Raw genomic sequence first — 13,707 nt, 5'->3', positions numbered from 1 at the left:
TATCATTCCCCGTGAGATCACTAGGCAAGGGTAGGGCCATAGTCATGTCCAGGCCCCAAGCGTTTGTCCCGGGCACGGGCACTGTCAATATCATTCCTGGTGAGACCACTGGGAAACTAAGCATGTGCATGGGTGGCCCTGCCTCCAGGTGGGAGGCCTCTGCCCTGCCACACCTGTGCCTCAGCCCTCCAGGTGCCCCTCCCCCGAGGCCCAACCACATAAGCCCACAGGCCAGCTCACCTGGTAGAAGGACACGGATTTCTCCCGCTCCCAGGCCCCATTGAAGATGTCTCCAGCTGCCTCAAACAGCTCCACCCCAGGTTGGAGTCGCCTGTGTACAGGACCACATTCTGTGCCACCTGAAAGGAGGCAGAATCCCTCAAGACCCACACCTGGTGAGGTGGCCACACCCACCTTCGCCAGCCTCCTTCCTCTCACACACTGCAGGTACACCTGAGCATTTTTCAGACCTGTGCATTAGGGCTGCCCCACCATTGGCATGAGGACAATGAACTGATGCACCCGAGTGCCAGGAGGTGACTGAGCAGCTGCAGCCCAGGAGCCTGGCACCTGTGAATCCTACCACCAGGGCTAGCCTTAGCCCACCCCCCCTGCACTCAAACAGTCTCCGTGGTCCCCAGATTGCTGGGAACCCATCCCCTGGTTCCTTTCTGCGTTGCCACATCCCTGCCACAGCTCAGGGCCACCCATCAACAGTGTTTGTGGGTGGGCCTGGTCCCCTCTTGGCAATGAGCTCTTGATCCTTCTCCTCAGCTCAAGGAGGTATACAGCAGGTGCTCAATAATGAAAGCTTCACCAGGGTCGTGGGCTTCACAATTTGTTCCAGATCACACTGTTTGGGAAAGCCTCTGAAAACAGCCGCTATGATAGGTTCATTTTGTAAGGAGATGTACCACGTGTCGCTTGGGGCAAGTTCTCCTGTGTGTTAACTGAGTGGTCCCATTCTTTGAGCATGTGCTGTATACCAGCAGGTGCTAGGCACTGTGAGGGGCCACACCTCTGCCCTCAGGAAGAAGATGCTGGCCACTAGGGGAGGATGTGAGGGAACCAGTTGGAGGGAGGGAAAAGGCACACAACAGGTGCTCAGCAGTGGCTTAGGAATGAGTAGATGGATGGATGAATGGATGAGCAGATGTATAGACACATGGATGGATGGGTGTGTGGATAGATGAATGCTTGGATGGATGGATGGACGGATGGGTGGATGGATGTGTGGATGGATGGGTGGGTGCATGGTTGGAATGATGTGTGTGTGTATGTATGGGTGAGTAGATAATGTATGGATGGGTGGAGGGTAGATGATGTATGTACATATGGATGGATAGATGGTGGATACATGAATGTATGGATAAACAAATGGACAGACAGATGAACGGAGGGATGGCTTAATAGATTGGTGGGTGGATGGACGAATGATGCATGGATGGAAGAATAGGTGAGTGGATGGATGGATGTTGGATGGATGTATGAATAGATGGGTGGATGGATGATGGATGGATGGAAGGATGAACAGGTGAATGGATAGATGATGGAAGAATGGTTGGATGAATGGATGGACAGACGAACAGGTGGATGGATGATGGCTGAATGGGTGGATGATGAATGGACGGATGGATGGATGAATGGAAAGATGAACAGGTGAATGGATGGATGGATGATGGATGAATGGAAGGATGAGCAGGCTAGTGGATGAATGATGGAAGGATGGGTGGATGATGGATGGAAGAATGAAAAGTTGAATGGATGGATGATGGAAGGATGGATGGAAGGATGGATGAACAGGTGAATGGATGGATGGTTGAATGGATGGATCATAAAAGGATGGATGATGAATGGATGGAAGATGGTTGGATGGATAGAAGGATGAACAGCTGAATGGATGGAAAATGGAAAGAAGGTTGGGAGGATGGATGGATGGATGGACAAACAGGTGAATGGATGGATGAAGAGACGAACAGATGAAGGATAGATGGATGATGGATGGATAGGAGGATAAAGTTGGATAGATGATGGAAAGATGGATGGATGGACGAACAGGTGAATGGAAGGTTGGACAGGTGAATGGATGGAAGATAAAAGGATGGATGGATGGACGGAGGGATGGATGGATGGGTGGGTGGAAAGACGAACAGTTGAATGGATGGATAATGGAAAGATGGATGGATGGAAGGACCCACAGGTGTATGTGAAGATGATGGAAGAATGGATGGATGGATGAATGGAAGGATGAACAGGTAAACAGATGATGGAAGGATGAATGGATGGGTGGATGGACAGGTGAATGGATGGATAGACGGGTGAATAGATGGATGATAAAGGAATGGATGAACGATGGATGGATGAATGGACAGATGGATGGATGATGGATGGATGATGGATGGATGGATGGAAGGATGAACAGGTAAATAAATGTTGGAAGGATGAATGGATGGATGGATGGACAGAGAGTGAACAGCACAGAGGCCCTCCTGCCTCCCTTGCCACTCACCTGGATGTACAGGTCCACCAGCTCGCTCTACCGCAGGATGTAGTAGATCTTCCCTGCTTGCAGCCAGGCATGCGCCATCTCTTTCTTCTGGAGGTCAATGAGAATCCCCAGACATTGTTTGATGTAGTCCAGAGTGGATCTGTAGGTCCTGGAATCAGACACAGGTGTCAGAACAAGGGCTCTCATCCTCCTGGAACCAGTCTGCCTCCTCCCGTGGGTCTGGTGACAGATGAATCTGGCATGTGGGAACTGGGAACGGCCCTCTTGTGTGTGCAGTGTTCTGTCCTTCCCAGGCTGCTGGGAGGGCCAGGGTGAACACACACGGCATGGAAAAGATGAAGGACATCCTTCTGAGGGAATTGAGTATCATGCTGCCCTGTGGCAGGAGGAGTGTGCTAGTCCATCTCCCCTGCCTCCCAGACATGGCCTGTGTCTTCTCCAGACGCACCAGGAGCCGTTAGTGTTCAGAGGCTATCTAGGTCGATGGTTCCAAGGTGTGCAGGCATGACAGTCACTCGGAGGCCTGTCTGTATAGCTTGCTGGCCCTGCCCCCAGAGCTTTCGGCTCCACAGACCTGGGGCAGGACCTAGAACTCCCACTTGCCACAGGCTTCTAGGTGACATAGATGCTGCTCTGCTGGTCCAGGGACTACACTTTGAGAAACATGGCTCCAGCACACTGGCCCATTTTCCTTCTGTGAACCTGAGGCCAAGACTGGAGCCAGTCTCCCGGGTCCCCATGGAATCTGGCTCCTTCCCTGCTCTCTCGGTAAGTCTGACACTCGAGGGGGTATGACTGCAGCAATGTCACTGGCAGCTGTGCGTGGGGTGGCCAGGGCCATGGTTACCCCACCAGGTCAGAATGCTTGGGGGAAGCCGAGTGGGCCACCTATGGGACGTGAGACCTTGAAACCCTGTGCCCCAGGGAAGCAGATGACACAACTAGCTCTGTCTTCTGTAGGAGAGAAGCCACAGGTGGCTGCTGTGGTCACATTTAAGGGGACAGATGAAGGCCAGGAGTGAAGACTCGGGGCAGGCAGAGGTCAGATGACAAAAGCCACCATAGTAGGAAGAACAGCCCAGAGTGCACGTACTGCCTCTGCTAGGGTTGAGATGACCTTTGACCCAAAAAGAGAGGCTCAAGCTGGGACTCACGGGCCAGCAGCAGCCCTGGGACGACCCCAGGCCCACCAGCTCAAAGCATCTGATGCCAAGGAACCAAATGATCCAAAGGGAAGGGGCTGATGGGACCCTGGGCCAGCTTCCCTGTGCCCTCCTCCCTGCCCTGCACCCCCCAGCCCCCTTTTCCTGCTCCCCACTCCCACCACTGCAAAGCCAGCTCTCACCGCTCGGTGCCCAGGGACAGGTAGAGCTGACTGATGGTCTCCAGGAACTGACCCCCCAGCACTTTGTCGGTCACCTTGCAGGCCAGGGAGAGCTGGAGCTCGTAGTAGAGGACACACTGGGCCTCGCTGGGCATGACGATGCTGTAGAAGTAGCACAGCCACTGGACGGTCCACAGCTGGCCTGGGCAGAAGACAAAATGGAAGATGTCAGCCTCCCAGCATCGAAGCGAGGCTGGCTGGGCTCGGAGGCCCCTGCGCTGTGCTTGTCTCTTTCACACCTCTGTGAAGCTGGGCCCCATAGGCGGGGAGCCTGAGCGCAGACAGGCCATGCACCTGTGCCAGGGCAGACACCGAGCACACTGTGACATGGACACAGCTTGGTGCAGATGCTCATGGTAGAGGCCGGCCTTCTTTACAACTCCCAGGGCCAAGGTCCTAGCCAGGCTCGGCCCCTGTACCAGGCCATCTATTTCTGCTTCACAAAGCCCCTCTGCCCAGGACCAGGGCCGCCTTCAGCCTGAGTTGATGAGGCCAGGGGCACAAGTAGCCCCTGTCGCAGATGGAACTCTGAGAGAGCAAAGCCAAGTGTCATGTCTGCCACACTCGGCATCATGTTGAGGGATAGGGGTTCAAAGCCAGGCCCTGGCGTTCCCACACATGTTTCTCTCATGCAACCAGGCTCCAAACCCACAGGTTCACTGGCCTCTCCCAAAGCCAGAAGCGGTCTCAGCTTCCTCTACTGAGTCTGGCAAGAGAGAAAAGAGAAGCAATGAACACCCCCAGCCAGCACCTCTGGTCCTATGTCAGGTTGAGCTGGGTGTCGGTGTTGCAGGGTGAGAGCATTGCAGGGTGCAGGGGTTGACAGTCATATCATCCTCTTCCCTCCTGGATCATGGGAACAACATCACTGGGGGGTGTACACTTTCTGCGATATTGGGAGTAACATCGTCTTCTGTGCCTTGGAATATTAAGGACAATATCACGGGGGAAGCGTGTACATCTTCTGCAATATTGGAATAATATTTTCCCTCCTCCCCCTGCATACTAGGAAAGATATCACAGAGTGGGCGTTCACCTCCTGCGATATGGGGATTAATACCATCTTCTCCCCCTCCGGATATCAGGAAGAGTATCACACGGGGGTGTACAGTGTCTGCGATGCTGGGAGTCATATCAACCTCTCAGCCTTGGAATATGAAGAAGAATATCACAGAGTGGATGTTCACCCCCTGTCATATTGGGAGTAATTGATAAAAATTGATAGTGGATTAAAATGTTAACGATTTGGAATGGTAATTAATATTAATATCACCATTAATAATCAAATAATGATATCCGCCATTAATGTTACTTAAATCAATACAAAGTGATGCTGGTAAGAAAATGATTAGTATGGCCGGGCGCGGTGGCTCAAGCCTGTAATCCCAGCACTTTGGGAGGCCGAGACGGGCGGATCACGAGGTCAGGAGATCGAGACCATCCTGGCTAATACGGTGAAACCCCGTCTCTACTAAAAATACAAAAAATCAGCCGGGCATGGTGGCAGGCGCCTGTAGTCCCAGCTACTTGGGAGGCTGAGGCAGGAGAATGGCGGAACCCAGGAGGCGGTGCTTGCAGTGAGCTGAGATCTGGCCACTGCACTCCAGTCCGGGCGACAGAGCGAGACTCCGCCTCAAAAAAAAAAAAAAAAAAGAAAATGATTAGTATTAGGGAATAACAATATTGTTCAATGACATTAATATAATAATTAATACTAAGCGTGCATAATCAGGTAATTAATTCTCCAAAATTAACAATGGTATCCTATTATTAGTACCATTGATAATTATTAAAATGGATCATTGATGTGTAATAACCATATTATTACTCCTAATACCACAGGCAGTGTACACGTACCCGGAGCCCCCAGCCGCCGCCACGCCCCGCCCCCCGGCGGCTGGCAGCCTCCCATCGCCGGGGGCTGGGAGATCCACCCCACCCGCGATCCGGGGCCCCCAGCCGCCTCCACGCCCCGCCCCCCGGCGGCGGGCGGCCCCCAGTAGCCGAGGTGTTGGGGACCCACGCCCCCCGATCCGGGCACCCAGCAGCCGCCGCGCCACGCCCCCCGGCGGCTCCTGGGGGACCCCGATGGCCAGGGGTGGGACCCAGCCCCCGGCGATCCTGGCCCCAGCAGCTGCCGTGCCACGCCCCCGGGGGCCGGGTGCCCCCGATCGCTGGGGGGTGGGAGACCCACCCCCAGCGATCCCGGGCCCCCAGCAGCCATCACGCCACGCCCCCCGGCGGTTGGGGGCCCCCAATCGCCGGTGGGTGTGGGACCCACGCCCCCCCATCCGGTCCCCTAGCAGCCGCCACGCCTCGCCCCCCGGCCTAATGGGCATGGCGTGGCGTCCCCCAGTCGCCGAGGGGCGTGGCGTGGCAGGTGCTCTGGGCCCGGATCGGGAGTGGTGCCTCACCACCCGGCGATCGGGGGCCCCCAGCCCCCAGGTGGTGTGGCGTGTTGGCTGCTGGGGTCACCATCAGCTTGGGACTACAAGCTGATGAAAAACGGGAAGTTTCATTTCCGGCTTCCATGTAAACGTTCATACTGGGCCATAAAAGCAGATGAATTAGATATGCCCTTATCCTGAATATATATATTTATATTTTCTTTTATATATAGAGATAGAAAAAGAGAGAAAGAGAGAGAGAGACAGAGTCAAGCTCTGTCACCCAGGCTGGAGAGCACTTGCGGGATCTCAACTCACTGCAACCTCTGCCTCCAGGTTCCATCGATTGTCCTGCCTCAGCCTCCTGAGTGGCTGGGACTATAGTTGCGCACCACCACATCCCGCTAAATTTTGTATTTTTAGTAGAGACAGAGTTTTACCTTGTTGGTCAGGCTATTCTCAGTCCCCTGAGCTCGTGATCCACCCACCGTGGCCTCCCGAAGTGCTGGGATTACAGGCTGGAGCCACCACATCTGGCCTATCCTGTATATTTAAAATTAATTGAGTTTAATAAAACAGCAGAGAGAGAGAGAAATAGCGGCCCGCCCAGCAGCTCTGAAGCTATCTCATGGAAGGTTTAGTGGGGAATCCTGACCCAAGTCCAATCTCCAAGCTCTAGACATTTCACCAACAAAACAGGAAGCCAACACATTCTGGATCTTCTTTCCAAGATAAAATCGACCATTTGTAATATTTTTTTCAGAGACAACGGAAGCTGAAAAATAATTGCTGAGAAAGGAGGAACTTTTCTAGAAGAACTTAAATCCAAAAGACTATGGGATAGTAATGAGAAGTGGAGGAGAACAAAAAAGGCATGGAAAGTAAAATCAGGAGGCAAAACAAACGTTTTAGAACAGCCCAGTGTGGGCAGTTGGAAAGTGAAGCTCTGAGTAGAAACCAGAGTTACAAAATTTCAGAGCTGGAAGGAGCCTTATAAGGAAGCAGAATTGGGCCCGAAGACTAAATATTTGCCAAAAATCACACAGGCAATTTGTGGCAGACAAGAGAGGACCTTCATTTTTATGCAACCTCTGCCTCCTGGGTTCAAGAGATTCTCCTGCCTCAGCCTCTCGAGTAGCTGGGATTACAGGCACATGCCACCACGCCCGGCTACTTTTTGTCTTTTTAGTAGAGACGGGATTTCACCATCTTGGTCAGGCTGGTCTCAAACTCCTGACCTCCTGATCCGCCTGCTTCAGCCTCCCAAAGTGCTGGGATTATGGGCGTGAGCCACTGCGCCCCGCCCATTGTAATGGGTTCTATTTTGATGAATAAAGATGTGTTGCAGCCTAGTTATAAAAATTTAAAACTCATGGTCCAAAACCACAATTACTTTGGCACCAACCTAATAACATAAGAATTAAAAGAGATCTTTCTATTAGAGAGCCCATGGATGATGAAATAATAAAGAATATTACAATCTCCATAACCCACAAACTTGGTAACTTAGACCAACTGGATGAATTAAAAGACACAATCTATTAAGACTAAAACACGGGAGAAATAGGTCATCTAAATATATTTATATCTATTAATAAAATGGAATCAATACCTAATAATCTTACAGAAAACTTACGTATTCCAAAAATCTGACATTCTGTCATGTTAGTCTAACTTGTGGAATTTGAGGATTTCCATTTTGGTAAGAACATAGGGGAATTGCACACATTTAATTTTAGTGTTCATTGATCAGGAAACCTACGTCCACTATAGGATACTGCAGAGCAATGCGTTATGGAGAATTTAGGCAAGATAATATGATTTCAGAGTTAAAGGAAGACAACCTGTTTTATGTACAATCATTCCTGATAATATCACAGGGGATACCATATTTAAACTTTGGGGTATCCCCAGGGATGATTCTTATTTGAGCCACATGTGAATTTCAGACACGGAGCCTTCCCAACTTTGGTGGCTTTCAACAAATGTGGAAGTTAATCACAACCTATTTTGTGGAGGCATAAATTTCAATGAGCACTCACTTAACCTTTTATTTTAAATATTATTTTTGTATTTTGTATTTTAAATATTATTTTGCATTTCCAATTAGGTGAAATTTTAAACCTCTTTCAGTTCTTATCCACTTTTTTTTTTTTTTTTCTGAGACGGAGTCTTGCCCTGTCACCCAGGCTGGAGTGCAGTGGCATGGTCTTGACTCACTGCAACGTCCGCCTCCCAGGTTCAAGCAATTCTCCTGCCTCAGCCTCCCAAGTAGCTGGGATTACAAGTGCCGGCCACCACGCCCAGCTAATTTTTGTATTTTTAGTAGAAATGTGGCTTCCCTATGTTGGTCAGGCTGGTCTTGAACCCCTGACCTTGTGATCTGCCTACCTCGGCCTCCCAAAGTGCTCAGATTACAGGCCTGAGCCACCGCGCCCAGCCTCTCCACACTTTTTAGGCAGAGGGGAGTAAGGGTTGCTTTAAGTTATCAGGGACTCCCATGTACCCAACCCATTTGTGTCAATTTCTTCCTTCAGAGTTCTTCAAATCAGCATCACCATTGTTAAAGGCCTCCCGCATGGTAATAATTGTGCTACAGGGTTTTATGAACACGAAGTTTATGTTTGATTGAATTAACCCCCTTGCTGTGGCATAAGGGGGGCCATAAGTGTTTTCACCAATTATGAGGCGGGTTCACTGTGCAATGGCTACCAACATTTCTGAGTACAATGAGACCAAACACATTCATACATAAATTCCATGAAGTGAATGTATTACTTACAAACAGCAAACAGAAGACAACAGAAGTCTGGGATTCAATATGAACCGCTACCGCAAGATCAGGAAAGCTACCCAGAGCAGATGGATGGAGTTTTGACTGTAAATGCTTCACTTGCACTACAACTGAGGGACCCCAGAAAGGAACCCACCTTGGGTTTTCTCACACGATGTGGTTTGCTGGACACAAGCGTTAAAGGACATTCTGTTTCGAGCAGGGACTCTAACAGAGCCTGGGCTGTTCTGACCAATGTCACCTGATTATCAGGATATTGCATTCCCAGCATATCATACAGTTATCTTGAGAACTACCAGTAAGAAAGGGAGGAAAATGGCCCTGTACCCTTAAAACGAAAGGATCAGGATATTTGTTGTGACAGAGGCACAGACAGTAGCGACAGAGTGTTCTTGTGAGCCATCTACTAGTTCTCTTGACCGCAGCGTGGCACCTGACCTCTTTTCTCTTTCCTTTCAATGGAAACTGTTTCAGAATATTTTGAATATTTTGAGTTTCTACATCTAACGAGTTGAGGCACATGATCACTGGCAGTGTAGACTCTCTGCATGGTTACAGGAAAGAGTTCAGGAGCCCATCAAGCCACATTGGTGGAGACCACCTAATCCTCCAGAGAGTGCCACTCCATCTTCCTGGGGTTAGCTCCACATGCAGTAAGGCCATTATGTCTAAGGCCGGCAAGACTTGAGTCCGAAGATTCGACTTTTGGCATGCTGATAAGCAGCAGTGATAAGAAAATCTCACACACTGGCTACGTGTAACTTGTGTAATATTTCATTCATTTTTTTCCAAGCACAGCATTATAATTAATTTGCATCAGGCTTTCCAAATTAGAAAAGCTTCACCTATAGAATTTCTTTCCAGTGGGAGATTTCACATGACTTTTCAAGTGAATGTGAAAACTGAAAATATTCTTGCAGTTTCTAAACTATTAGAGTTTTAATCCTGTGTACGTTCTTGTATTTACAAGGTCCAGCCAGCTACAGTGTGCATTTTCATATGTGCTTGAGTGGGTATGAGAGAAATGAAACATTCCCACATTCTGGACATTCATAGGGTTTTTCTCAGGAATGAGCTGATGTCATCCAAAGGAACTAACACAACTGAAGGCCTTACCACAAATTTAAATTGAAAAGGCTTTTCTCCAGTCTGAGGCCTCCCAAATTTTGACAAACAGGAAAATCTGAAGGCTTGACCACATTTCCTACATTCTTAAGGTTTCTCTGCAGTGTGAGCTCTTTCATGTTTGAGGGAATGGGAAAGAGTAAATGTTTTACCACATTTCTTACATTCAAGGGGCTTTATTTATTTATTTATTTTTGAGATGGAGTCTCACTCTGTCGCCAGGCTGGAGTGCAGTGGCACAATCTCGGCTCACTGCAACCTCCGCCTCCTGGGTTCAAGTGATTCTCCTGCCTCAGCCTCCTGAGTAGCTGGGATTACAACCATATGCTATGTTACCTAAGGCCTAAGGCCCAACCTCCCTATGTTACCTAAAGCCCCGCCCTCTCTGCACAGCTCGCTCCCCATTGGCCGGGGGGCGGGCCCTGGGCGCCCGGCTCCGCTGGGGGCGGGGCGGGGCGGTGGGCGGCGGGCGGCGGGCGGGGCCCTCTACACCTGCGTGGTGTGTGTCCCGGCCTCAGCCCAGCGCCAGCTGCAGCTCCTTGATCCGAGCCGGATCCTGAGCTGGGAACACCGGCTGAAGCCGCGGCGGCCCCACCCCGGGCTCCCTTGTTGAGGCTGCTGCCTCTCTGTCGGCTGCTCAGCTGCGATCTAGTCGGCCCAGGCGCGGCGGCCAGGAGCTAGCGCTGGGAGGCGGCGGCCCGAGGTGAGACTGGACGACGGGCGACGGGGTCTCCGGAACGGGCGGGGGTCTCTGCGCCGGGCGTGGCGGCTCCGAGCTGGGCTCCGCAGGGTCCGGGGTCGGGACCCCAGATCCGTGCGCCTGGGCTTTGTCTCCGCCTCGGGTGGCACCGGGAGCTTCGCGTCTGCTGCGATACCGCGTGGGCCAGCTCGGGGGTCTCGGGCGCCCTGCGGGTGCGGGCCGGTCCCCACTGCTCCCCGGCTCCGCACGTCTGCCGCGGAGGGGACTGCATGGACCCGGGCGCTGGCTTCTGCCCGGTCCTCCGCGGCCTGGCTGGTCCCCGCGTGCGGCAGAGGGGACCCTGCATGGACCCACTCATGGAACGGGGTCCGGGTCACCGCGTGTGGAGACTCCGACGCCCTCCCCGCCCTCCCTCGCAGTGAGGCTGCTTCGCCAGACTCACCGAGGGGACTGCGCGGACCCTCAGACGAGGGAGTCCGTGACTCTGGGTGGGGGCTCTTTCCTGGCCCCGCATGATGGCTTCCTGAGTGTTTTGTCACTTATCTAGGTGGCTGCGTGGACTCGCGCGCGTGGGTCCTGGCTGCCCTGCTAGTGGGGCTATGCGCCGCCCCGTGACTCGTCTGGGTCGACCCCGCCTGGGACGCGCGTGTAGTGGGGGTCTGTGCGCGGGGTGCGCGGTTGCTGGGGGCGCACTGCCCCCGCCCCGTGATTTATCCTCTCACTTGCTGGGCGGGAGAAAGCGAAAGGCGCGGGCCCGGAGCTGTCGCGCAGCGGCCTCACCGACCTCTGCCCAGGCCGGCGGGTCCCGGGGGCGAGGGGTTGTCACCGCGCGTCCCACCGCCGCACTTCCTGCTCTGGCCTTCGGCTGGGCTCTGATTGGTGGGAGCAGGGCCCTTCTGCCTGGCGCTTCTTGATTTCTTCCGTTAGTAATGGGAAGAAAAAAAAATCTGGAAAGCCAGATTGAACTTTGTAGCTCTCAGCGCCTGGAGAGTGGAAGAAACTCTCCCAAGAATTTGGCGGGCTGAAAATGCGTTTCAAGTAGGAGCATCCACACCCACGGAATGAGGCCAAGGCAGTTACAGTTAGAGGTCAGATTTATGAGGGGGGAGCCAGGGTGAGGTCCATAGGTGGGGAGACTCTGACCTCAGCTTGATGGGGAGACCTGATGCTGCCCCTCAGACGCGTATTTCTCACCCACCAGAGAAAGTGGAATCACTCCTTGGTGAATGCTTTCATCAAACTTTTGAAAAACCTGTAATGTCCCAGGAAGCATAATCAAACTGAACAGTTTTCCCCTTTTAAGAGTGTTAAACGTCCCGGAGACAAACAGCAGAAGGCTCAAGGAGTCCAAATACTCAACCTGAAGTTCTTTCTGAACAAGAGATGGTGTATAAGTAACAGGCATACGAGACAAAACTGAACCTATCACTGCAGCTGTGGCTCCTAGCCCTGTAGCATGTCATGCAGGGCCTTTTGCCTTCTCTTCCCTCCGCTGTCCCAGACCCCAAGGCTACAGCGCACCTCCAGTCATCAGCTCCTGCCGACCCATTGCTATGAACTCTGTTTCGGTGGCTCCCTTCTCTCTGAAGTTTTGCTTGTTCTGCTGAAGTCCTGGTCTTTAAGAGCTTATGATCTGCAGGGACAGATTGGCTTTGGGCAGTACATAGTTAACTGTAGCACAGCTTGAAAAATGCTCTGATAGAGGTGGGCAGGCAGTTTGTACATGCGGGTAAGTGCGAGGTCCTTTTTCAATACCATGAATCCAAGTATTCATGCTATTTAAAATCTGCAATTCTTTGATTCTCCAGAGGGTTTTAGATTAATTTTTTTTCTATTACTTCCTAGTGTTTGTTGCATAGTTCAGAGTACTTGATTAAAACTTACCAGGTCGGCTGGGTGCGGTGGCTCACGCCTGTAATCCGAGGACTTTGGGAGGTCTAGGCAGGCGGATCACTTGAGGTCAGGAGTTCGAGACCAACCTGGCCAACATGGTGAAACCCTGTCTCTACTAAAAATACAAAAATTAGTTGGGCGTGGTGGTGGGCGCCTGTAATCGCAGCTACTCAGGAGGCTGAGGCAGGAGAATAGCTTGAACCCAGGAGGCGGAGGTTGCAGTGAGTGAAATGGCTCCACTGCACTCCAGCCTGGGCCATAGAGTGAGACTTCCTCTCAAAACAAAAACGGAAACAGTGTACTGGGTCTACCTCCGGCTCTGGAATTTTCCTGGAAGGTCTTCTCTTCTGGGCTTCATTTTTCTCACTTTTGAGGATCGTAAACTACATAATTTCCAAGAATTGTTGCCCTACACCTTTAATTCTTTCAAGCAAATATAGCAGAGAAAAATTCTCTTCCTCACAATGGTGTAAGGAAGTCTCTCACAGAAGGGGACACTTGGGTATGGAGAAGACACACGGTTTATATATATATGTGTGTGTGTGTGTGTGTATATATATATATATATATTTTGGAGTCGGAGTTTTGCTCTGTTGTCCAGGCTGGAGCGCACTGGCAGGATCTCCCCTCACTGCAAGCTCCGCCTCCTGGGTTCACTCCATTCTCCTACCTCAGCCTTCCAAGCAGCTGGGACTATAGGCGCCTGCCACCACGCCCGGCTAATTTTTTGTATTTTTAGTAGAAACAGGATTTCACTGTGCTAGCCAGGATGGTCTCCATCTCCTGACTTCGTGATCTGCCCGCCTCGACCTTCCAGAGTGCTGGGGATTACAGGTGTGAGCCACTGTGCCTGGCCGACAGAGGATATATTTTTGAGCTCTACATTTCAGAGTTCTTTTCTCTAGCCCTGGCCTG

The 13,707-nt window shown here is 51.6% G+C and overlaps 1 protein-coding gene across 2 annotated transcripts; it reads right to left on the bottom strand.

Annotated features, from left to right (window-relative positions):
- Nucleotides 1-236: 236 nt before the first annotated feature.
- On the bottom strand, nucleotides 237-5,820 carry LOC117090774 (SH3 domain and tetratricopeptide repeat-containing protein 1-like). Of its 2 annotated transcripts, none has more exons than XM_033223375.1 (4): nucleotides 5,751-5,820; nucleotides 3,855-4,035; nucleotides 2,510-2,657; nucleotides 237-359 (listed from the first exon to the last, which is right to left on the bottom strand). In XM_033223375.1, the coding sequence occupies exons 1-3, from the start codon at nucleotides 5,803-5,805 to the stop codon at nucleotides 2,537-2,539; spliced, it is 357 nt and encodes a 118-aa protein (XP_033079266.1). In that variant the 5' UTR covers nucleotides 5,806-5,820; the 3' UTR covers nucleotides 237-359; nucleotides 2,510-2,536. The 2 variants fall into 2 exon arrangements, with proteins under 2 accessions (XP_033079266.1, XP_033079271.1); XM_033223380.1 differs by having other exon boundaries at nucleotides 237-331.
- Nucleotides 5,821-13,707: the final 7,887 nt, after the last annotated feature.

Source organism: Trachypithecus francoisi, unplaced genomic scaffold (genome assembly GCF_009764315.1).
Source record: "Trachypithecus francoisi isolate TF-2019V2 unplaced genomic scaffold, Tfra_2.0 Contig01111, whole genome shotgun sequence".
NCBI lineage: Eukaryota > Metazoa > Chordata > Mammalia > Primates > Cercopithecidae > Trachypithecus > Trachypithecus francoisi.
This window is presented reverse-complemented; position numbering and strand designations above follow the sequence as displayed.

Bases quoted from the DNA above. Each gene is read 5' to 3' on its own strand.
- LOC117090774 (XM_033223375.1), bottom strand. From the start codon at position 5,805: ATGGGAGGCTGCCAGCCGCCGGGGGGCGGGGCGTGGCGGCGGCTGGGG. The intron at 4,036-5,750 runs GTACGTGTACAC...TCTTCTGCCCAG, and splicing joins GCGGCGGCTGGGGGCTCCGG to GCCAGCTGTGGACCGTCCAG. The intron at 2,658-3,854 runs GTGAGAGCTGGC...GTCTGATTCCAG, and splicing joins CTGTCCCTGGGCACCGAGCG to GACCTACAGATCCACTCTGG.